General features: G+C 40.9%; 1 protein-coding gene across 4 annotated transcripts in view; it reads right to left on the bottom strand.

The window, feature by feature from the left end:
* The window catches only part of SRGAP2 (SLIT-ROBO Rho GTPase activating protein 2), a 249457-nt gene that overhangs the window by 154793 nt on the left and 68045 nt on the right, over positions 1 to 26619 (bottom strand). For all 4 annotated transcript variants that reach the window (XM_036273719.1, XM_036273722.1, XM_036273720.1 and 1 more), the window contains exon 3: positions 3487 to 3679. In XM_036273719.1, the coding sequence (XP_036129612.1) occupies positions 3487 to 3679 (193 nt within the window). The remainder of the gene's footprint in view (positions 1 to 3486; positions 3680 to 26619) is intronic.

Genomic DNA, 26619 nt, shown 5'->3' with positions numbered 1-26619 from the left:
GTACCAACTTTCTCATGTCTCTCTCCCCACACAAGAACGCAGAGAGCTCACTACCACAATGCGTATCAAATCTAAACTCCTCTGCTTGTCTGTCAAAGAGCTATTATTTGGTGTCTACTTATCTAATCTTATCTTCCACTTTTTTTGAAAAATATCTGTGTACTCATATTTTGCCCATACCTCTATTGAAGGCCTTTCCATGTTATGTTGTCTACATGTCTCTCTTCTCTGTAAGCCAAGATTCTAGAGCTTATCTTAGTCTCCACAGGAATCAGAACAGAGCACAGTACCCAGTGAGTATTTATAAGGGGTTTGTTGAATAAGTAGATTGTTCCTCAGGATAAGATCAAACAGGAAGCTATTAAAGTAAACTAGCCATAAAGTGACAGCAAAAAAATGGAGACACCTTCCTCTTACAAGTTCTTGCAACACCTTGTACTTCAGTTTCGCAACACTTACCTCAACTCATCTAACTGTGTGATTTGTTTAATGCCTGCTTCCTCATTCTATGGTTAAGTGCCATGTGGAAGACTCAGTGCTTATTCACTCCTGTGTCCCAAGACACAATGTCTGGCCTAAAGGAGTTCCAGGAATGTATAACGGACATTTGTTGAATGAATGTATAAGAATCTCCCTTTTAATGAAGCTGGATTCCTCACTAGTCCCTATACTCCATTTACCACCAAACATTCCTACTTCCCTTACCTATAATACTGGTCTCTACTACACACATCTTTAAAGCCTAACCTAAAATCTCACTTGCTTGTAGAAAACTCTCCTGACTATTCTAGATCCTTTATCTGTCTCTGATGATTTATCTCTGACCTCTTATCATATCTACATTGTACATAAAACAAATGATCTCTTAATGAGATCATTATTGCCTTATCCTTTAAATGCTTCGTGCATTAAAAAATATTTTCTCCACAAGATATGGCCCCCCCTCTGGATACATACAATAAACTTTTCTTATATCTTCCAATACCTGTATGATATGAAGCATATATCTGGCCCTCAGTAACTACTCAATGGTTGTCTGGGGGGAAAATGAAGCCAGGTACCAGCATTATCACGAAAAGCAATTCTTCCAGCCTTGGAGAAAACACCCTATTCCTTGTTTGTGATCTTAATCAGAGCAATTCAGATGATTTAGAGCTTAGCACATCTGTACCTTAATTTGTAGTAAATATGACCTTAAGCTGAGAATATGATATACTAGTAAAAATAAAGTGATTTTCCAACTTAGGAGGAGCTTATTAACTGAATAAATCCAACTATGAATAATTTTTCTTAAAGCAAATGATATCTACCCCAGATCTTCATTTATCACATACTAAAATAACATTTTATTCTCTCAGGATTGCTTATCATAAAGAGAACAGGACTTGGGAAAGATAAGGGACTCTGAGGATAAAACATCTGGAGGAAATTCTCATTCTGGCTAGACTGAGAGTGTCACATGTTCTCCTCAGTCTTAGCCTCCATATTATTGCTCAGAGCTGGCTTGTAAAGGACATTTGTTTCCCAAATTGTTAGGGTGATAAAAATAGAAAACAGGGAAAGATATACTTGGCATTAATTCTTACATTCATTCATTCATTTACTTATCCAATAATATTTAGTGAGCATCTGTTTTATACCTCATATTATGCTAGGCACCATGGAAAACTGAAAGATGAATTAGAAAAGTTTATCCAGTCCACTAAGAGAAGAAAATATAAGGCAGACAGTGCTGAACATCCTAATAAAAGAACAACTAAAATGCTGTATGAATTCAGAAGAGACAGAACATTCTTTTATTCTGGGAGAGACAGGAAAGTTTCTTGGAATTGCATCTGAGGTGGGTCTAAAACCATGGGTGGCTTAGACATGCAAAGATGTGAAGAATGGACACATAAGCTCAAATAACAGGATGAGCAAAGGCCCATCGCAGTTAACGTTCTGTTTGGCTAAGGTACAGTGGAGCAGAAGCACGAAATAAGGTTGGAAAAGCTAGTTGGGTCAGATACAGAGGGGCCTGAGAACTAAGCCAAGGAGTGAGTGTTCACCTTTGCGACTAGAGCAACACTTCTCAAATTTTAATGTGCACACAAATCACCTGGGGATCATGTTACAGTAGATCTGGAGGTAGGACCTGAGATTCTATATTTCCAGCATCCTAGGTATTGCTGATATTGGAAGACCACACCTTGAGTATCAAGACTTTAGATACACAGACAGTGGGGAGCCACTGCACAGAGAAACTGCCAGATCTCCAGTGTGTTCCAGGAAGACTAAATCTGATAATAGTGGACCAGGCAGACTGGAATGGAAAGAAGCTGTAGACTGAGGTCCTCAGCACTAGTCGTCCATTAGCATCATCTGGGAAGCTTTTACACCATACCGTTACTCAGGCCCTACTCCCAGATCTGATTTAACTGGCCTGGAGTGGGGCCCAGATTTCAGCATTTTAAAAAGTTCTCCAGGGAATTCTAATGTGCAGTTGGGTTGAGGACCTTTGCTGTAGATGATACAGTAAGTATTATAATTGTTCAAGCAAAGATGATGATCTAAAATAAGGCAATGGCAATGAGAATACAGTGAAGGGGCCAGTTGTATAAAATACTGCAAACGTAGAAGAAATAGATGTTAGCAAGTATCTGGGCAGCAATACAGAAATATGGCTACAACATCATTTGTTTCTTCTACAGATAGTTTGATGAAATGGTTAAGGATACATACTCTAGCCACGGCCAGTTTGGTTCCTGAGCATCGGCCTGCAGACCAAAGGGCTGTGAATTCGATTTCTGGTCAAGGGCACGTGTCTGGATTGCAGGTTCGATCCCTGCTAGGGCCATGTGGGAAGCAACCAGTCAATGTGTCTCTCTCACATGGTGTTTCTCTTTCCCCCTGCCCCTTCTTCCTTCCCTTCTATTCTACATAAAAATCAATGGAGAAATATCCTCAGGTGAGGATTAACAAACAAACAAAAAATAGAATACAGACTCTAGAACCACACTGGCTGAGAATTCCAGCTCTATTTATTATAGGGGTGTGAGGTGGGGTGGGGTGTGTGTGTGTGTGTGTGTGCGTGCGCGCTCGGACATTGGGAAAGTTCCTTAAAACACTGGGCAAGTTCCTTAACCTTTTATGACTTAGTTTCCTCATCTAGAAATTTAAGATATAACAATAACCAAATATGGAATTTTTGTGGAGATGAAGTGAATTAACATATATGCAAAGCATTTAGACTATGCTTGGCTATGAAAGTGTTTGCTGTTATTAGCATGGTTCACTATCTATTATGATCTCTCCTGGGTGTTGAACTGCATGTAAGGCTGATCTGGAAAAGGAGAAGTCCTTGAGGGCTCTCAACCCTCAGCCAGTTTGAAGTCTTGGGGTTACTTGTTTCATAAATCCAACTGGATGTAGATGGCACACCCTGCCTCCCTCCATCCGGGACCCCATTCCCAAGGTCATTAAAAGTAATAACCAAGAAGTCCCTACTTGAATTGCTGGTCCTTGGTGCTGCGTGTCTTGGCCAGGAAGCGCTCTGCCAGCTTTTCCAGGTTGCGGGAGTAGTCCATCTCAATCTCAGCCTTCTTTCGGAAGAAGTCCTGAAGGTCCTGCAACAGCTGCACCCGGAGCTCACACTGCTGGTCCAGGCATTTCATCTGCTCTGTGAGCTGAGTGCGGATCTCTACAACCACAAAAAACAATCCAGTCATACAGAGATCCCTAAAGAGAATCACAGATGCCAACATCTACCCCTCCTTTTACTTAATCCCTGTCCTCAGGGGAACTTAAAGCCTTTAATAATAACAATAACAACAACAACAACAACAATAATAGAAGCAGCAGCCACCACAGCCTAAACTCCACCAACTATTTTCAGACTACTGAAAAACAGTGGAACCAGGAATCTGCTGAATCATTTAAGAGAAAGTACTTATTAGATATAATAATGTTCAGAGCTACCATTTATTGAACAATTTACTGTGTTTCTGGCACAGTGCCAGATTTTGGGGTCTTCTGGCAAAAAGCCTAATGAATTTCCTTTCAACCATTCTGTTGGGTAGGTACTACTTTCATCTCCATTTTAAGATGAGAAAACTGACTCTTAAAGAAGTCAAGCTATTAGATTCAAACTCAGGCAAACTGACTTCAGAGCCCAAGCTCCTGCTTGTTATACTTTCTCCCATCATTTCAAAATGTTTTTCTGCATCTTTGTGAATTAGGGTGAGGGTCGGGATATTTTCATAGAGATAGAAAGGGCCCTGCCCAAGGTCAAATAGTGTCAATCAAGAATGAAACAAGCACCGTGACTTCTAGGCAAGTAAACCATCCACTGTCAAGCAGAGTCCATAGTGTCCAATATCACAGAATGTAAATCAGCCTTCAAGAAGCTGATTTTTTTCACCAACAAATATCACTCATATCTCTGTTGCTTCACCCCCACTGATGCTCAGAACCCCTGCTTTGTCAAAGCTAGAAATATTTCTGGTTAAGCTCCAGCTTGGCAGATTTCTGGCTGGCCAGAGTCCTCGTACAGAGCTAACCAACACCCTCTCTGGAACTGCAGCAATGGGAGCTCCAGCTGCAACCAGATCCGCCTCAAATGCAATACTCATTTGTTACTGACAGGAGACCTGGCACCCAAAGGAAGCAGCTTGCCAAAGCCAGACTGCTTGTCGGCTCGAGAAAGCCTGAAGTGCATATTCTGCTGAAGTTATGTCCCAATCCCCATCTGAGTAACAATGAGCCATTTCTTTCATCCCTTTCCCCTCCAAGCCTGCTCAGCTCAATGCATTAGGATGTGACAGTGACTCCAACCCCGGGAGTACCTATATTATTATACCTTTCCTTATGCATGCTCAAAATTCATTCCCAGGTAGCAGAACGATAACAATGTTTTCTGTCTATGCTGTGTAATGCATGGAGCAGGGAGGTCTACAGTTTTCATCTGAGCTGTGACTAAATCAGAGATAAACCAAGATCAGGGCTATGATGCTGAAAGCTATGCCAAGCACTCCTTTTATGAAGCAATGAGGTGATGGATAAATGATGCACTGAACTTTCCCTAAAGTAGGTAGGGGTCCATAATCTATCCCTACCTTCATTTTGTTTCTATTTTCATAGATACCAGGATGTAGCACAAGTATCTGATCCTTTACGGGTCATCTTAGGTGATCTGTAAGTGCTGTTCTCACCCTCTTTGTCCACATGCCTCCCCCTGGCCAACCACCAATGCCAACCAGGTCTGCAGTAACCTCACCTGAACTGAAACTGAGCACTGTAGGATTGTTTCGAGCACACAGAGGGCTGTGCAGAAAAGCCACGCACCTCGTCCTCATCAAAGCTCTCTTGTTCTGTGTTTTTCTGGGAGTCTGATTACAAGGGTATTGGGGGGAAGATCTGCAGAGGGCATGTCAGGCATACAGTTCTTAACAGGGATTTCTGGGCCTCTTAAAGGCAACAGCCCTTACTGAGACTATTCCTAGAGGCATACGTGCCCCTTCCATCTGTTGACAGACAGAGGTCGTAGCTGGAATGGTAGTTACTGGGTGGGCAGATTGTGGTGGAGAGGACATCCACTGATACTACTTACAATTGATCCATTCAATAAGAATCAGGGCCTTTTTGGGTGAAAATGTACCCAGTCAGTAATAGAAGTGGAAGAAGATGTGAATGAGTGATGGGGCTATCACAGGCCCCTCTGAGTCACCTGTAATTTATTTAAGACTTTGCCATGGGAGCAGAAAGAAACATGGTGGAATGGATGATGCCCACCCTCCACTACAGAAAAAGGGAGCTAGGCAAATTCGTTTCATACTCATGATGTTCCAGAGGTGGACCACTCCAAGGCTGTCTTATCTAAGGAATGAGCACTTCAGGAGGCCTCTGAGATACGTGAATTAACGTAAGAAGCCCCCACGCACATCCAGCCAGCACGGCACTCCACCCTGAACTTTCTCAGGTGTCTCAATGAAGGGCCGCACAACAAAGTGATCCTAGTTGAAACATGGGCTAGTTAGTGAGTCAGTGCTCTAGTCTAAACTTGACTCTAGGGGTTTAAGTCACTCCTCAGCTGGAAGATGGAGAAAGGGACATTCCAGGGGTGGGAGCCAAAGTGATCCATCAGGCATCCTTCCAGGCCCTCAAGGAAAGGGAACATGTGTTTGCTGAACACCCTTTATATACATCATCTCATTTAATCTTCACAACTAGTCCCTAAATTATCCCCAATTATCCTGATTGCACAGATGACAATACTGAAGTAAGACTCATTAAGTAATTTACAAAAAGGTCATATAGTGAGGTGCCAGTGGGGCTGAAGCTAAATTAAGGTTTATCTGATTTGTCAAAGAGGTTGATAATGGGGAAAGGAGACAAGAAGAATAGAATATGAGTCTGGAGTATCTGAAGATATTTCTGCATAAATCACAGCTTCTATAGCTCCCACCCCTGGAACATTCCCTTCTCCACCTTCCAGCTGAGGGGTGATTCAGGCCCACAGAGCCAAGTATGGACTACTAGCTCACTGACTCACTAACTAGACCACATTTCAGCGGGTCCACAACAGGACTGGGTCCCTTCCCTGCTTCCTAGGTCTACTCTACAGGGCAGCTTTGGAGGGAAGTGCTTTCCTTGTCCTGTGAGCACACCCTGAGGTCTGCCAGTAAGCCCAGAGGGCAGGGGCAGGGAAAGTGAGAAAGCAATATCCCCACCCCTGATCCTGGAAAAGAAGACTGAGTCTCTGCTAATAGATACCACCTGCCACTGGAGTTGATTTGTGATCGGACACCACTGAGCATCTCCCCTCCCCGGCAACCTGCCTAGAAAGAGAAGCCTCGCTGGCTTCCATCCTCAGGGAATCCACCCAGACATTTCAGGGAGAATACAACCACCCCCATCTCTAGGCCTGCCGCCCTAAAACAGAATGGCTGCTCTGTCCAAGGTAAAATGTGCTGCTTCAGGTTTTTGCTGCTGCTGCAAAGACAAACAATGGTCCCCAAGAAGGCAGCTGTGCCAGCCCCAGTCCTCTGTCCATGCACATAAGGGGCAGAAAACAATAGGCCACTGAATGCCAGCACGCCTGGGCCATGTGCCCAGACTGGAGGCCCCTCTGCACCCTGACCTACCCACAAACTATAAGGGCAGAGAGAAGAAAGGGGCAATTTATAAAAACATGAAGGAATTCCTCACAGTTCCATCATGTGCTTAGGCAAGTATGCACATACACATGTGTGCACACTCAAAGACACGCACACTCACACCACCCACACTGTGTTTCACCATAACAACTCCAGAAGGCTTTACAAATCCAGTTATAGCTGAATGAGAGTTCCTGGGAGCTGGGGATGATGGGGTCCTTGTTAGTTCTATCCTAGAACTACAGGGGAAGAAGTCAAGCTCTCAGATTCTAGAAGCAGCTGTATCTCAGGGGTATGAATGAATGCCATGGCCATCTGCAAAGTCAGAGTACAAAGGTCACCATGAACTACTTGGAGTGATATATGCCAAAAATGACCTCCGCTGGGTATCTAACACAGCCCATTTATTCAGCAAATCTTTGCTGAGCCCCTACTGTATAGCAGACCCTGTGCTAGGTGATGGTGATAGAGTACAAAACAAACCCAAGCCCCGTCATAATGAAGCATGGCTTGACAAAGAGAAAGAAAAGAAAGCAAAGATAGTTTTATTGCTTTTCCTCTGAGTATTCTTTATTATAACCTGAAGACCAAACGTTTATAAATCACCAGTAGCAGACAAAAGAAATCAAGCAACAACCCTAATAAAAATTCAATGTCCTGACTCTTTATTCCATTACACTTTTTAAAAAATGACACGAATAAAAACTGCAGCTCCCCTTGCAAAAGGGACCAAAGTCTTAGAACAACTTTTCTGAGTTTCAGAGTTGACCTTTGGTTGATATTTCATCCAAGATTCAAGTCAAAATTTAACTTGACTGTTCTGGAATTAGACAGTGGTGATGGTTACACAACCTTCTGAATATACTTAAAAAAAACAACAACAACCACCCTGAATTTTACAATTTAAAAGGGTGAATTTTATGACATGTGAATTATATTTCATTAAAAAATGTAACCTAGCCAAATAGCATGTTCTGTTGAGCAACATACTTCCAGCTAAGGGGAAAATGTCCCAACAAACAAGCACCAATAAGAGGGGAAATTCTTGGTTTCCATTTCTCCATTTGTATGAACTGAATCTCAGTTCTGCATTGATGATGATGATGATGATGATGATGATGATGATGATGATGATTTTGTTAATCTTCACTTGAAGATATTTTTTTTCCTCATTGATCTTCAGAGAGAGTGGAAGGGTGTGTGTATGGAGGGAGGCAGTGAGAGAGAGAGAGAGAAACATTGATATGAGAGAGACACACACATTGATTGGTTGCCTCCTGCAGGCACCCTAACCAAGGCCTGGGATTGAACCTGTAACCCAGGCGTGTGCCCTTGACTGGGAATCGAACTCACAACCCTTTGGTGCATGGCCAATGCTCTAACCACTGAGCAACACCAGCCAGGGCCGCACTGAATATTCTTAAAGCAAATATTAGAAGCTGCCCCTCAGCAAATACACTGGTGGATCACCATTCCATCATCTCCAAAGTATGTCAGATCAAAACCTGGCAAGGAATGTTTTATCTGTGTGTGTGTTTAATCCTTACCCTAGGATATGTTGATATGTTTGCATTGACGAGAGAGAGAGAGAGAGAGAGAGAGAGAGAGAGAGAGAGAGAAACATTGGTAGGCTGCCTCCCCTATATGCCCTCAACAGGGGGATTGAACTTGCAACCTAGATTTATGCCCTGACCGGGAATTGAACCCGCAACCTTTTGGTATACAGGACAATGTTCCAACCAATTGCATCACCTAGCCAGGGCTGGCAAGGAATCTTTTTATGCATGAGTTCAAGCCAGGATCAGCAGACACATCCAGCAAAGCTCCCCCTGGGAACTGCTGACTCCTTGCCCATGCTTGGGCAGAGCTGAGAGCCTAACTACACCTGTCCTAAGAGTTAGAAGGAGGCTCATTTTCTTTTTAGAAAGATGCTGACAGGTCACATGAAGGATGAAACTGGAAGAAAAACTAGATACTGATCATTTAACAAAAGCAGTCAGGGACCTGCCACACCGACAATCACGTAGATGCTAAATTATAAAACACTTGGCAGTGCAGGTGACACAGTCCTCTGAATACTGTCCTCACTTCAGAGAACACCCAAGGAATTCACCCGTCAGCAGAGTACAAGAGGATTTTGTTCAGCCTATAGCTTTCAGTCCAGAGATATTAGCCTCATTCTTCCCCTCTCTCAAAATTCATCCTTCTTCAGTAATTTTCTCTGATGAAGTCACACAGAGCCCCCTCCTATGAATCCCACATTTCCAAGGAGAAAGTGGGGATAGGGGGGCAGGCCAGGAAAAGATGTAATCTTTGGAGAGTAACACAGGCGTGCCCTTCCCTTGCCTTTGATGCACTGGCACCTAGGGGACAGGAGCTGCGACTCCCACAGGGTCTGTTCAGAGCTGGCAGAGCATGAGATCAGCCCAGGCTCCCCACTGGGAACTGGGCCTGACTGCCAGTCTTTTTCCACAAAATCCGCCTCACCTGCTTTTAGCTCTTTCACAAACACATGATGTCAGATCAATCATCTGAAGAATATTAATTCCTAGTACCTTTCCAGCAAGTGTTATATAAGAAGACAATTGAGGCTTTCACCAGGTTCTACCCTCCATATCTCTTACCAAGACCTCTTATCTCAAGGGTAATCAGCCCCTCTCAAAACTGTTCCTCAGGAAACAAAATGCTGGGATGCCCTGCCAAGCCTTGCTTGCTCTTGGCTCTACTTGTTTGCTTTCGTACGAACTCAATAATAGGAAGGCCCTTCAAAATCGCTGTTGGACAGAGCAGAGAACCAAAGCCCAGAGACGGGAAAGGAATTGCCGGAGATCACACAGCTATTTAGCTGCAGATCTAGGCCTGAAACCCGGATCACTGGGTTCCCAAGACAATGTTCTTTCTTATTGCAAATATTTACTTGAGCACTTTCTAGGAGCTCTGAGAATAGAAAGACAAAAGTCCTCCCTTAAAATTACCAGAGTAGTAGGGAAGAAACAAGTGAAAAAAACCTGTAACAAACAAGGTGAAATAATGTAAATAAATGAGGTATGCACACTATACTGGGAGAGCAAAGAGAAGGGAGACACGTATCAGCTTCAATCTACTTGCAATCACACATCTTTCACTGACTGATTCATCACTAATCTATGAGTAGTCAGTATTCCAAGAGAAGGCCATCAAGCTACTTTCAGTGAAGTAGAAAACAGCAAATATTCTTCCTTCAAGAGTATGACTGTTGACTTTACCTTATTGAATACAACATAGAAATAGACATAAATTAATCCAAACAACCAATAAATAGCTACTAAACTTCCAGAATATGTGGATGTGATACTTATTGTTTTTCTTTCCTTACATCCCTACCCTCCCCTTCTCTTAGTCTGTATACTTTGGGTAAAGCTGTTTCCACCTCTGCCCTTTTCAAAATGATGCAAGTTACCTTCAGGCCTTGTTTGGGAGTTGCAAGACCTGGAGACAATGAGAGTCTGAGACTACTGCCGCCATCTTGCCACCATGAATGGCAAGCCTGTTTAAGTACAGAGCTGAGCTGAGGAAGCAGAGCTGAGAAATGGGAGGAAAAAAAATTGAGCTTCAGAATCAAGTCAGATGCCAACCCTATCCCTGGCCCATTTAGTCACAGAAGCCACCTCACTCACTTTTTGCTTAAAATAGTTTGCATTGGGTTTTTGGTCCTTTGCAAACAAAGAAGACCTAATGGATAGCAAGGGATTCTGAAGTTTTCAGAAGCAGGAAGGTCCTTGTTCTCAAGGATCTTACAACCTCACTGTACAGATGTGATCAAAGCCCTGGCCGGTTTGGCTCAGCGGTTAGAGCGTCCGCCTGCGGTCCCGAGAGACCCGGGTTCGGTTCCCGCTAAGGGCACGTACCTCGGTTGCAGTTTGTCCCCGACCCTTGTTGGTCGTGCGGGTGGCAGCCACTCGATATGTCCCTTTCACATCGATGTTTCTCTCTCTCTCTCTCTCTCTCTCTCTCTCTCTTCCTCTCTCTCCCTCCCACGCTGTCTGTATAAAAAATGGAAAAATGTCCTCGGATGAGGAGAAAAAAAAAAAAAAAAAGATGTGATCAAAATATACATTTTCAAAAATTCTATATTTATATATTACATAATTAAACTAGATATTTAATTCCATGTTACATAGATTTTTATGTTATTGTGTGCTGTAAGTACATTAAATTAAGAATAAATACTACAAGTAAAAGTTTTGTGAAGTCAGATAGAACAGTGGGGACTAAGCTTACTAAAAAGTAAAGATTCTTGAGGAAGACTAAACTCTCTGAGAGGAAGAATTAGTCTGTTCAGTTCACCAACATACTGCTGAGACCCAGGAAATACCTGGCATATAGTAGGCTTTCAAATCTCTGGAAGAAAGAAAGGAGAGGAGAAAGAGAAGAAATCGTAAATGGAAGGGTAAAGAGACAATATTCCAGAGGAAGATAAAATGTAAGCCAAGAGATGGTATGTTAGAACGTGTTTGTGAGGCTGTGAGAAGGGCAGCTTTGCTAGAATAAGGGAAGTCATTGGGGCCTGGTCAGAGATGAGGGTGTATAAAGAGGAGACGCTCTGAAGGCTAACAGTAGTTTGGATTTCAAGCAGCCAGAAATGGAGGTGGTGAAAGTTTGTGCCATGACGAAAACAGAGGTGAAGGAAGATCGGAGTGGAAGAGGTCTGCTGGATGGATTCCTGGACCTCCTAAATTAGGAGATGGAGTTCACATTAATGAGCAATCCAGGCTGAATGATCCAGAGGTCAAACAAGTAGATTTCCATGAGTGGAAAAATCCCTGCACGTAGTAATACAGATTTTCAAGCTAGTGATCCTAAAGCTACTAATTCCAATCCGATCCCTCCCTATCCAGTGGTTATCAAACTGAACATGTGAGAGATCCTTGGGTTCAAAGGTAAGACAGTTATCTTAGTGGGAGAAAGGAGGGGTCATGAACTGGAGTCCTGGACTCCTTCATTTTCCTTTTGACTGCAGTTCTCTCTGTTGAACTTTCAGTTTGGCATCTTCAAAACTGTCTGAACAGCAGATTGTTCCACAGTTATGAAACATGAACCTCTCCTCCCTTTGCATTAACCCCACACTACCTAAAGACACAGAGAAATTAGCCAGTGAGAAGGAAAAGGAGAAAAATGGCCCCAAGAGTTTCCAAAGGACTTTCAGCCATCCATTAACTTTCGAGCCCCCAAATGAAGACACAGAATGCAACCTTAAAAAGCTGATGAGGCAGGAGGGTGTGGAGGGGGATATCTCAATGAAGTTTATCACAAGTGCTCTGGCAAGCTGCCTTGGCTCTTTCAAGTTACTCAATAGAAAGTCAAAGACAAAGGGCTCCCAAATGAACAAGCTGCCACATCAAATGCCAAATAGTAATTCTAGCTCCTAGGCCTTGTCTGAGATGTTTAAGAAACAGAATTTCTAAGATCCAAAGTCTGGAGTTAACTTGTACTACAAACTGAAGATTTGGAATGGGATGACCATCAGCTCCTCTGGGAGATGTCATGTAGTCTGGTACCCCTAATTCAATTGCTAGAAATCAGTACCCAAGGATAATGATCAACCAACAAATCCAGCAAATACTGTATTTATCTTATGCTGTCTCTGTGCAAAGATCTGAGTGATGAACCACTGGAACACAAGGAAATGTAAGACATTGTCTTGCTCTCAAAGAGCTTATAGTCCAATGGAAAAAGGGGGGGGGGGCTAAATGCAAAAAATATTCAACAATATAAGACTGTGTATGCTAAGCCAAAATAATAGTCCCAGACCATGTTCAGAGAGGAGATCAGTATAAACTAATGTGAGCTTGAGTTAGTCTTGAAGCCTTGAGTTGGGGAGGATTTAAAGAGATGTTAGGCTGATAGAGGAAGGAGGGTTGTGGTCACTCGATTAAAGGTAAGGAGGCAGAAATGGGCAGATCAAGATTAGGAGGATATGAGTAGAGCACTGTGACTTGAAGGTTAACTCAGAAAATATGGAGGGGGGAGAGAGAGGAAAAGCAAGAAAGGGCCCACATGCTCCATGAGTAGATCAGATACAAAGAGTTCAAAAAGGATCTATAAACTGTGGACAAAGCAAAGTAAGAGTCTAGAAAATGAGGACAGCACAAGCAGATTCAAAACCCAAGACATTCCCTACCAATCAACTCCTAAAAAGACCAAATGTCAATTTCAACTTGTCCACTAGAATAATAGACAATGGCAAACTGTATGTCACTCAAGTCCCCAATGCAATCAAATAGAATCAGATCAATATTAAAATCCATACCCTAAATTCCTAGAGAGCTTACTCTGGAGGGTTTACTTCATTCTGTGTAAGATCCAGCTTTGGCATAGAGTACCCGCACAGTTTCAGATTTATTTCAACAAGCACAAACCAAGTACATATTAGTTGCAGGGGAGGGACAAACAAAGATGATCGCAGATCAAGAGATTCACTTGGCCTTTCAAGTGCCTGTGGAACTTCCTGTTGGGAAAGGCGGGTTTACTCTTCAGTCTGGAGTTCTCAGGAGAGGTTAATTCTGGAAATAGACATCTGGGAGCCATCAGCAAGTAGATGGGAATAGGAAGTTAACCACAAAAGTGAACATAGCTACCCATAGAAAGTGTGTAGAATGAAAAAGAAATAGACTTAGGCTTGTGGACATCCCCATTTAGGTAGAAAGCAAGCGAAGAGGAGAGAGGAAAGTAGACTGAGAATGAAACCAGATTGTCAATAACTGCAAATCACTTAAATAAGAGAGTGGAGACAAGAGTTTAACTTTGGCAGTTCAGACTTTATCATCATTGAAAGCTTGCTATGCTGAATCCACTTTATCCATCAGCCAAGATGAACACAACTGCCTTGCCAACTGGTTAGAACAGCTTGTACTGCTCCAGGTGCAATGGTTGTTCCTGGTCGGTCGTACTGTTGGTGGGACAATCTGACAGAGCCTTGCCTTGTACCCATACCGCATGCTTCTTAAATACTACCCTAAGATTCCCCTGTTGTCACTGAAGCATGAGATACGAAGAGACTTGCTTAGCCACTCACCATGCGACCAAGAGCACAGGGAAGGTGAAGCTCCATGAAGTCAACCCTTGACCAAGAGATGGGAGCTGACAAGTGAAATCTTCTCCCTCCTTGCCCCAGTGGACTGTCAGAGATGCAGGAGCTTCACATAGTTTCTCTGAAGATGTCCCACAAAACCAAACTATCAGCCTCTCTCATGAAGCTATGTCCCTTAAATTCCCTTTGCTCCTCATTCTTGTTTCCCTGGGATGGCTCTCCCAAACAAAGTGTAAGCTTTTGCCTCTGGCTCTATTTTCTAGGAAACCCAGACAGGGACACTTACCATGTGCCAGGCAGTGTTCTGGATGCTGGGTAGATGGTCCCTACCTTGATGAAATGGATTCCAATGAAGGTATCTACTTAGCAGATCCTTGAGAATAGCTAACCCATTATTTTTCGATAATTCAATACATAATGTTAAGTGGTTGGTTAGTTTTAAGAACTGATTTTGATTGACAACAGTTTATTTTCTATGGAAAAATAAACTGTCTCCACAAAACATTATAGGCAGGCACATCTTATATATTCAAGAGTAACCACAGACACCACTTACTAAGTGCTTACTATGTGCCAAGCAAGCACATAGTAAATTGAGTCACCATCGAAGTGTAAAGGTACATTATCTCATTAAATCCTCAAAACATCCCAACAGGATAAGTTTGCAGTAAAGAACAGCTATGAGCACAAACTGCATTCAGACAGACCTGGGCTTTGATTCTAGCTCTGACACCTATTAGTTGTGCATATCTTGAACAAGACACTTAATCTGTTTCATTATCTATAAAACAAAGTTTATATTTTTAAAAATATTTTTATTTTTAAAAATATTTTAATTAATTTTTAGAGAGAGAGGAAGGGAGAGAAAGAGAGGGAGGGAGGCGGTGGGAGGGGGAGACAGAGAGACAGACAGACAGACAGACAGACATCAGCTGCCTCTGGGATTAAGCCCACAACCCAAGCATGTGCCCTAACTGGGAATCGAACCAGCAACATTTTGGCGCAAGGGATGATGCCCAACTAACTGAGCCACACCAGCCCCGGCTAAAGTTAAGTTAGTTAAGTTTTTAATTGCAACCACTTGAGTGGACTGTTATGAAGAGTAGAAGAGATGATGTACATAAAGTATTTACTATATCTTGGTGCCCACTCCAGTCAACCATGATTCCTCCCACTTCACAGATAAGAGACCTCTGAGGTCCACAGAGATCAGTTAAAATCACCTGAGGTCACCCAGATAGTTAAAGATCACAAAAGGATTTGAATCTAGATGTGTTTAATTCTAAAATGTGCTCTTAGCCACTCTCCTACATTTATTTGTTTAAGGCTGAGAAATGGACTCATTTTGTCCTTTCATACTAGAAGTCCATAGTTCTAGGCTGGCAGTACTGACTGGTTAACAAAAGGGTTCCTTGCCCTGGCGAGGTAGCTTAGTTGGTTAGAGCATCATCATAATATGCCAAGGTTGTAGGTTCGATCCCTAGTCAGGGCACATACAAGAATCAACCAATAAATACATAAAAATAAGTGGAACAACAAATCAATGTTTCCCTCTCTCTCCCTCTCCCTCTCTCTCTCTAAATGAATAAATAAAAATTTTTTAAAGAAAAGATCCCTGAATTTCTTCATGTTATCAAACAAGTCCTTATTCTCACTGTCTTAGCTCTGCATGTTTAAATGTATGTGTTGTGGGTAGAGTGGGAAAATACTTTTTTATCATTTCTTCCTGAGGGCAATAGCAGCAAAAAGTCCACACCACCTCCTAGGGATGCTATCAACCAGAGAGGCAGCACAGCAAAATCTGACTCTGGAACCAGACTTCCTGGGCTCAAAATGCCAGCTCTACCACTTGCTTAGCTGTGTGACCCTGGGCAAGTTACTTAACCTCTCTGTGCCTCAATGTCTCCATCTTTAAAAGTTCAATAATGATAGTAACTACCTCATAGGGTTTTTGAGTTAATATTCAAAGAACAGTTTCTGGTAAATTGTAAGCACTACATATGTTGTTGTTATATATATATAAATAAAATACCTCTCATGAGCTCTTTGACCCTTTATCTTTCTGGACAAGAAGGTATAAATAGTGAAAGGAAGTATAGAGAAGAAATTACTAGCTTCTAAATGTTTAAAAGCACACCCCCCCCCCCAAGTTTCATAAAACTATACATATCCTTAGTATATGCCATAAACTCTGATATTTTCTACATCTTTCTAAATGCTGGTTGTGGCCCACTAATTTGATTTCATGATGCAGTAGAAGGTCTTGACCTGTAAATTAAAAAGTTCTGGAATAAACCACATGACCACCAAAAGCAGAACTAGAACACAGAGTCTTTAAACCACTCAACTCCTTCTTCATAGTTATTATTAAATCAGAAAGGGCCTGAGTTTCACTTCTTGTTGGAAAAGAAACTGTACATTCTGAGTCCTCCTCCCATGCGCTCCACAGTTCATGTGAGCACTAGAAATTCAGAGAACACCAAGGAACCAGTAGACACTTCCTGTCTATGCAACTCCTGTTACTGTTGCCCAATCCAACGTGCCACCATACTGTACCAGGAAGAGGTCCTGGCCTGTCCTCTGAGTTTTGTCCTCTTGATTCTGAGGCTGAGCAACTGTAGTCACCAGTTGTACCAATGGAGCAAAACAGTTGCTGATCTAACACAACAAAACAATGTCGTTATGCATTTAGTAAGCTGATTACAAACAGAATAGATGAAACTTATTAATGGTTATGTGTGTTTTTAAAAATGAGTTCTGATCTCTTGGAGATAAATACTGAAATATTCAAGGATAAATAATGTCTGCTATTTGCTTCAAGGAAATGAAGGGAAGTGGGAGTGAGTGGGGGATACAGATAAACAAGACTGCCAATGAGCTGAGGATTATCGAAATAGGGTGATGGGTACATGGGGGTTCATAACACTTTTCTATTTTCATAGGCTTGAAAGTTTTCAAAATTAAAGGATTTTAAACCTAATTGAAGGCATTTTTTTAAAAAAGGCTTAAGAGATTCACTGGAAAATCAAAAGAAGACAAAAGGAACAGAAACAACCAGAGATAGAATACAGGGCAATTTTCTTAAAATGAAGGAAGAACTAAATATACGTGTAGAAAGGGCATATTATATACCAGGAAATGTACATAAAACAGTAAACATCAAGATATATGATGTTTAAATATCTGAACTCCAAGGATAAAGAAAGATTTAAGAAGCAATAGAGAAAAAGCGACTCTTCTAACAAAATGGGGGGCGGGGATCAGGGTAGGCTCAGATTTCTCCATAGCAAGATATGAGGCATGAAGATAATGGAGCCACACCTGAATAAATCCTGAGGGAGAGCCACTGTTACCCAAGCTGAAGCAATTGGGAAAAAGTGGAAAAAAGGCTCAGACATTCTCGTACTTGAAAGATGTCAACCCTGAGAGTACCCACGAACCCTTCCTAAGAAACAGAAATCCTGCACCCAGCAGATAAATTAAAAATTGGGAGCATGCAGGTCAAAAAGCAAATGCTACAAACCCTACAAAGAAAAAAAATCCAGAAAGCTACCAAAATAGGGAGATTGGGAAGAGAGGTACAAAGAACTATAAGATAAATCACCTAATCTTTCCAGGCAAGGAATCAGCCAATCTGTCTAAAAATGAAGATTTAGCTACAAATTCAGTTAAAAACATTAATAATGACTTCAGCCTCCTAATGATTTTCATAGTTATTTTCTTAACCTTAGAACTTATAGCAACTATTACCTTTTGTGAAACAGAAACATTTATCTGAAGTTCAGCAATTCCTTCACTTTTCTTTTAGTTTTTTCTTCTGTTAAACTCAAGTAAAGTGAATCAGTTGCTTTTATTTTTAAAGCACATATGGCATAATGCCGTTCTTTTAAAGTTAATGCATCCTCACCAGCTACTCTTCTGTTTGTGTACTGCATAACCATCATCATCACCAAAACCATCACCTCACCTTCCTACCAGCCTTTCCTGTTACATCTCCTGTCCTAGGCTTATCTTTCTACCTGCACCCCAGAATCCACCCCTTCTTGCTCGCTCAAGGCCTTTGCTCCTAAAATTACACACTTAAAGTTGACCCATGAACAACACTGGTGTGAACTGTACAGGTCCACTTATCCGCAAAATTTTTTAATATATATACAGTCAGCCCTGGCCGGTTTGGCTCAGCGGTTAGAGCATCGGCCTGCGGTCCGGAGGGACCCGGGTTCGGTTCCCGCTAAGGGCACATACCTCGGTTGCAGTTTGTCCCCGGCCCTGGTTGGCTGTGCAGGTGGCGACCACTCGATGTGTCCCTTTCACATCGATGTTTCTCTCTCTCTCTCTTCCTCTCTCTCCCTCCTGCTCTATCTGAACAAAAAATGGAAAAATGTCCTCGGGAGGATGATAAAAAAAAAAAAAAAAAAAAAATTGGCAAGGTTTTCCTAAATACCACTTTCTGCTGCAATATTTTTCCCCCAACATTGCTGCCCTAACCCAGATAACAAAGTCTATTATCATCCTGAGAATAAAAAGGTGTAATGGTCTTTGGTAATACTTCCATAGAAAATAAGGGTATAACTTTCAAATAAGCTGACACTTTCTGAACATGTAATAACCAGGATCACAGAGTCACAGAGGCCAGTGACAAGATTAAAAAGGGTCCCTGGAAGCCCCAATGACACACATATCGCATGTACCTCCACACAACCACATCAGCACCCAGCACTGTCAGTCAGCAAACAGTGTGATCTGCTTCCTCCACTGCTAAGAGGTCCTGGGGAAAGCAGAGAGCACAGAACCACCATACCTTTGTCACTGATGAGTGAGGCCCAAGGGCAAATAAAGGCATGAGTGGCACACAGAGCTAGGCAATGATTTCAGTGTCTGTCCTTTTTTTCCTCCACCAATGTTACCTGTATCTTCTGTTCTTTTCATGACACGGAAGGAGGCAGCAATAACCTGTCCATTCTGGAAATGTGAACTAGTAACCGGCATTATGGGATTTACTGTAGAAGTTATCCATCCCTGGGTTGGATTTTAAACCTGGTCCCTTAACACTTCTAATTACATTTTCTAACGCTATAGACCAAGCAGTAGACTGAGAATCCCCAAAAGTTCACACAGGTTCCAGGGCCTTCGCACACTAACGGCAGTCATGGCATGGCAACTCATGAAATTTCCAAGTACATTTTAATTCATATCTGATCCCAATCTAAGCATAATGATTATTTCGATTTATTTCGACAAATCACACTCCTTCTTAAAATTTTTATTTAAATAAATAGTACACATCGCCTGTTAAATGAGAAAAGAAAAAATATCTTTATATAATGGAGGTTATTAAAATTTTAAGTTTACATTAAAATAAGCAGTATAATATAATTTTAATAATGCTGACATAAAAGAAAATGTTTGACCTAAATTCTCTTCTTTATCATAGTTTATAAAAGTGATGTTATTTTTTTAATTGCTGCGGGGGTTCACAAAATTATGTTACTGTGAAAGAATTTCATAAATTCTAAAATGTTGCAAAATGCCAGCCCAATAAAAAGTCTTTTTAATCAGACTCACAGTAATTTTAACCACTCTCCTTTCTCTTGACCCTGGGCCTGCCTTCCGAAGGAAGCTAGTCTACTGGAAAAGCCAGACTATAAAAACGTGACTGCAATTGCAATGAGCCCAGTACCAGGGAAAAGAGGGTGCTGTAGGAATATACAGTAGACATGTCTAAGCTGGTCTAGGGCTCAGCGACAGGCTAGCAGAGAACCTGGAAGACTGGAGTGATCCAGAGGAGGAGAGCAGGAAACATAATCCAGCCCAGAGGGAGCAGCATGTTCAAAGGCCCAGAGACAAGAGAAAGGACGCCTGTGCAAAGAATTGAAACAATCTAAGAAATTCAGAGTAACTGGAGTATAGAGCTCAAGTGGGAGGGTGAAAAAAGATGATACTGATTAAAAAAAGAAGTAGGGATCAAGTCCTAGAGTATTGCAAATGGTCTGAAGAAAAATGGAATTTTTCCTAAGAGCAATGGGAAGCCTTTAATGTGAACACGGAGTAGAAATTAGATAAGCAAACTACAGTGATTTTAATGACATAAGTGGTCTCTTCTAACAGACAGCTGGTAGAAAAGAAATGTGAGCCTTTTCTTAGAGGGTTCAAGGTTTCCAAAACTATTTATATTCTCTCTCAACCTGAATTTTCCAAATAAAGTAAAATGCAAATACCCCCCAGAAAACACAAAAAGCCTGTGGCTTCCAAACATTAGCCTCCCTGCCCCTCCAAAAGACAACGTGCTCTGAATTTGTGAGTAGATCAGTGCCATTATTTAGACATTAGAGGCAGCAGCAATATATCTACATGAGTCAGAAGATTTGGGTCTCTGGGCTTCACTTTCCTCATCCAAGAAATTATAATAAGTATTCAGCCTGTGCCTACTCACCTCATGCCATTTGAAGGCCATTTCTCAAACAATATAAGTAGAAAGGATTTTATCGGCTGCTTTTACTCAATCCCAGAGACAAGAAGTAAATGCTTCATAATGTACAGTATGTCTGTATTTATAAGGCTGCATGCTCATCTCACACCTCTGAAAAAACACTCTACTGTTCAAATCCATAGACGGGCGTAGTCATTATTTTATAGCAGGGACAAAATTCAGAATAAAAGGTTCAGACAATAAAAAATGCTCAACTAAGTAAAATAAAAACTAAATAACAGACATTAAACTCAGCTCCTGATTCAATTGTATCCACAGACATGGGGCAGGCTTGGCCCTAAAGTGGCTGACAAAAGTAAATTAGCCCAGGTTTGGGGGACCTGGGTTCAAGATTATGAACACATTCTGTGACTTGCAGTGATATTTCTGTTGTAGAATTCATCATGATTTGACACAACTCAGAAAGTTATTACTGATTTTAAAGATCCATGAAAAAGTAAAAGCAAAGAGTTGTGGGTTCTGTCAGAGAAAAGAAATCAAGTTCCTATTGTTCTGTCGATATTTTTAAGGACATTATAAAAAATTATTTTAAGTTATTTTATGTGTCTCCAGACTTTCTGGGCAGAAATTATGTACAAATTTATTATAAAATGTGTTTTTTGTAGCCTGACTGGATGAACTTAATTTCCCTAGATATTTCATTTTCCTTCCAACTGAGTAATTTCCTCAACTTGTAGAAAAGAAACTCTTATTCCAGTTCTTTATTATTAAATGGCACATTTCTCAGAATGAAAGGCTGAGAGCACAGTTCCTAATTCATAGGCTCTATTCTGAAGCACTTTATATACACTCTTTATTATGACACTCAGCATAGTGTACAGTAATTAGCAATTTACATCTGTCTTCCCTGCCAGGCTAGGAGTGCCACAATCCAAGACCATGTCTTATTCACTATTACATCCAAGCACCTAGCACATAAATGTTGAAATGAAATAAATGGAAATGAGTTGTGCTTTCCCTGTCTTCAACAATGAATCTTTGGCAGATTGCAACAAAGCCTCAGAGTTAACTATGTGCAGATCCTAGGTCAGCTATACTTACAATGAAAATTTCTGCCTAAACTGCCTCTCTCCACTCTTCCCTTCCCCTTCCCTTTCCACCTCCAAAGGGGAGTTCCCACTGGAAATTGCACAATTCTTTGTGCAGAGAGAAACAACAAGCTTAGTTCCTGTTGACCTGAAGAGCATAATGTTCTGGCACATCTTACCTTCACAGAAGAGTAACAAACCCAATCCAGGTTGTTTTTATAACTAAAAGCTTCTACTTTTAAACTTCTACTTTTTTTTTTTTTTAATCCTCACCCAAGGACATTTTTGCATTTATCTTCAGATAGAGCAGGAGGGAGAGAGGAAGGAAGAGAGAGAGAAAAACATCGATATGAGAGAGACACATTAACTGGTTGCCATTCACACGACCCCAACAGGGTCCGGGGGACAAACTGCAACCAAGGTACATGCCCTTAGCAGGAAGTGAACCCGGGACTCTCTGGTCCATGGGCCCACACTCTAACCGCTGAGCAAAAAAGGCCAGGGCTTAAACTTCCACTTTTATTTCATGGAGATATAACTATCTGAGACACTCACTTCTCCTCTATCCTCATCAGCCCCACAATAAGCAAATACAACTTTTAGACAGTCTAAGACAGTGTTTAACTTTTTCTGATCATAAATCATAATAACAATACATGTTACAGTGTGACCCAGTACACACACACATCTTAAAAAAGGTTTGATGAAACAATAATTACCTTTTCTATATCCAATTCACAATATTTTCTATCCTTTTAAAAAACCCTATTCTATTGACCATATATATTTTTTTCTCTTGCATTTATGTATTTATTTATTCTTGGTTAATCCTCACCTGAGGATATTTTTCCATTGATTTTTAGATAGAATGGATATGGGGGTAGGGTGGGGATCGATGAGAGAGAGACACATCGATCTGTTGCCTGCCACACAACCCTGACCAGGGACTGGGATGGACCCAAAACCCAAGTATGTTCTTCTGACGAGGAATTGTACCTGTGACCCTTTGGTCCATGGGCCAAAGCTCTAACCACTGAGCAAAATTGGCCAGGGCGCTATTTACCTTTTCACAAAAGCTGGTGCGTGGTCAACTAAATTGGTTTCACAACTTGCTCAACAAAGGGGTCATAATCTGTAGTCAGAAAACACTGGTCTATGGACAGGGCTCTCATTAATTTTTTAAAAATAAGTTTGGATAAAATTACATAGGTTTTCCAATGTCACCCCAATAAATTCAAAAAAATTAAAATTAAAAAAGAATATAGTTTAAAAAATCAGTTTTGAGCCCTGGCCGGTTTGGCTCAGTGGTTAGAGTGTCAGCCTATGGTCCAGAGAGACCCAGGTTCAGTTCGCGCTAAGGGCATATACCTCCATTGCAGTTTGTCCCCGGCCCTGGTTGGTCGTGCAGGTGGCAGCCACGATGTGTCCCTTTCACGTCGATGTCTGTCTCTCTCTCTCTCTCTCTCCCTCCCTCCCTCCCACTCCACTTGAATAAAATATGGAAAAATGTCCTCAGGTGAGGATTAAAAATAAATAAATAAAATATTTTTTTAAAAAATCAGTTTTGAGATGAAGCAATAACACAACAGCTCTTAAAAACAAAACTACGAGAAAATCAGGTATACAAGATGAAATTCTTAACTGGAATAAACCATTCCATATCCTCCCATGGAAAACCACATCACCACTAAACTTCTTAGCACAAAGAAACACTGGTACTTGGTAGAGATCAGGGCTAGACTAGACCCCCAAACAGGTTTCCCCTGCTATCCGAAAGTACGGTGTTTCTATCAAAACCTTTCACAAACTGAAAAGAAGCAGCAATTACCATTAATTTATATGGAAAATTTTTTTGAGTGTTCCCAGACCCAAAAAATAACCCACCAAATCATACCAAATAATAGATAAAACCTAAAATAACACTAACATAAAATGAAAGCAGGAATGATATGATAAACACATACCCTATGTAAAGTAGAAACAATGTATGTACAGTGTAGTTTCACTTACTAGTGTGTGAGGCCTCTATAGTGGCCCACTGCAAAACAAACACTGAACACTATTTTTGCTTTTTTTTTTGGTAAAACTGAAAATCCTCTTAAGATTTCTGTCAGTTAGCGATAACAGGTACTATTATCTTTCATAAAAGAGAACATACATGTATATATGCATAACCCATGGACTCAGACAATAGTGCGATGAAGTGGGGGACAGGAGTGGGATGGAGGGGATCAATGGAGAAAGAGGGGAGAGACATCTGTAATACTTTCAACAGTAAATATAAATTTTTAAAAAGTGATGGGGTGTACAGTGAACTTATGAAAAGCAGGGGGATACCTGGATGACCAATATCCAACTAGGCTACGAGAGAACTGCTCCTAATGAAATACCTCCAGAATAATCCTCTGGCTATGGTTTTTGGTATAAAAGCGGGTAAGGAACAAATACTGTTGCAGCCTGCCTTTTTCTTCTTGGTAGTTGAGTTTCAAAGTACAATAAGCCTCCAATTTTGCAGACCTCAATTTAATGTACTTCAGATTTCATGGACAAAATTTCCGGTTCATATGTCACATGTGAAAATTAATACCCTGTTAATATTAAAATGCTTTTAACCAAGATTTACTTATAATTAAATTAACAGGTTAATTTTTTTGTTATGAATTCCCTGTTTCTGTTCACAAATTTTAATGAATAGGCCATATACTGGGGAAAACACTAGTAATTTCACAAACACAAATAAATATTACATATCTACTACTATAGTCTACATGTTTAAATCCAACAGTCACCACTCCTAAACAATGTTTGGGGAATTATTAGCTCGCGATCACTCTGCACAGTGATTGGTTCTGTTGTCATATGGCATGACTTTCTGCAGTAGTTTTAACACATCCACAAACATTCCCAAGTGCACTAAGGCCCGTCCCAGCCATGTGCATTTGTTTACTCATGGTGACTGGTGAATCCATGCAAGTACTAGACCTAGTCAGTATAAATTTAAAATTACAGTAATACATATAGACACGTTTTCTGTGAAATTAATCTTTTCATACATAATTTTAATTACACAGAAATGTCTACATAAGTAAAAACAGGTGAACTAACTAATTTGTCAATTTTTTAACGTACACTTTCAGAAAACCTACTTTTTGGCTTTAATGGACACTCTCTTGCCTGAATTAGTCTGTTACATTGAGGTTTTACTGTGCTTTCTTTTCTATTTCTTCACTTAAACCTTGTCAGAAAGCCCACTTCCAGAATTACAATCACACAGGTGTCATAGAAAAGTGTTTCAAGGTGCTCTCCGGAGTAAAAGGACTAACAGTGGGAAACACCTTGAGAAACTGACTAAAATTATGCTGAAAATCATATCTGAGGTTCTTGAAGCAGAAGAAGGGGAGAGGCTAGGATAATAGCAAGCTACGGCGTCGGGTCTTCCTGCTCAACGGGCCAAGGAAGGGTGGGTAGAAGGAATCTCACCAAGTTACCAAGTTTCAAAAAGTACAAGTTCTAGATCTTCTAGTAATGCTTTGATGCAAGTTTCTTCATATCTGCCCTCATAATCTACCTTCCCCCTACCTTCCCACCAATTCCTGAAGGGAGACCTTATGAAGTTTGGAAGACAAAAGAAATGAAAGGCTGTAAGATCTGATGGTACTAGTATGATAGACAGACGTAGATGTAGGCATAGACATACAGATCTAGTCATGCACATCGATACTTTACAGAGTAAAAGCCAATGGCCTACAATGACATGGTCAAGCATCTCCTTCCCCCACATCCCTCACCCCTTCCTCTCTGACCTCATCTTATACCTCTCCCCCACATTCCCACTAGATCATTCTGCTTCAGCCACAGAGGCCTCCTGGCTATTCCTCAAATACACTAAGCAAGCACGAGCTGTAGGACCCTACCCCAGGCTCTTTGCACTGGCTGTTTCCCCTACCTTAGAATGTTCTTCTAATATCCACTTATACCCTCACCTTCTTTAAATCTTTGCACAAGTCTTGGCAAAAATGTGACCTATTTTATAAGGCCTCATCTAAAAGCTCCCCACCCCCATTTTAAAATGCAACCTGACCTCACTACCCAGCATTTCTGATCCTCTTTACTGTACTTGTTACCTTCTAAATACTAAGTAATTTACATAGTCATCATGTTTATTGTTTATCTCCCTCTTCCCCACTGAAATGTTAATTTACAGGGATTTCTGATTTTTTTTTTTTATCTCTGTTTTTTTTTAACTGATATAAACAAAGGACCAGTATCTGATACACAATATCTGTTGAATGAACAGAGGAGTGAGTAATTAAATGAATGAATAAATCAATAGCCTAGAATAGGACCATCTCTTCACCTACTTGGTGATAGCTACAACAAAAACTAGGCCTTCTAGTCACAGGTGGAGACATGTGACTGAAATGCAAATGTTCATTCACACTAAAGTATAGTACTCAAACTACCAGAGTAAATAAATAATATCAGAGTCTTTCTGTTTTTACAGAGCAGTAGTTATCGGCAGGTTGGGAATGGCAGCCACCACAAATAAGGAGAAAAAGCAAAGAAATGGGAGATGTTTACAAAAAAAAAAACCAAAAACCCAGAAACGTTTAAAAGTTCACAACTTCTATTTACTTTTTCCTGAGAAGAGACCAGCAGAAGTTTTAGAAAGATATTTTTTGTCAAGTCTCTAAATGCCCATCGTTCCATCTAGAATGATTCATGAAGAAATATGTTTGTATCTATCTAATAATGACTTTTTAATAGAGCAGCATGACTCTGAAACATGAAGAAAAACAATGTCTCCTCATTGGCAAGATTTATCCAATGGCCAGACTGTAAACACCACCAAGATTTTGGGTATGTCTCTTGGCCCCAAGGTTGATAAATGAACATTTT

Source organism: Molossus molossus, unplaced genomic scaffold (assembly GCF_014108415.1).
Source record: "Molossus molossus isolate mMolMol1 unplaced genomic scaffold, mMolMol1.p scaffold_m16_p_20, whole genome shotgun sequence".
NCBI lineage: Eukaryota > Metazoa > Chordata > Mammalia > Chiroptera > Molossidae > Molossus > Molossus molossus.
The sequence above is the reverse complement of the archived record's forward strand: the minus strand, read 5'-3'. Positions and strand labels throughout refer to the sequence as shown.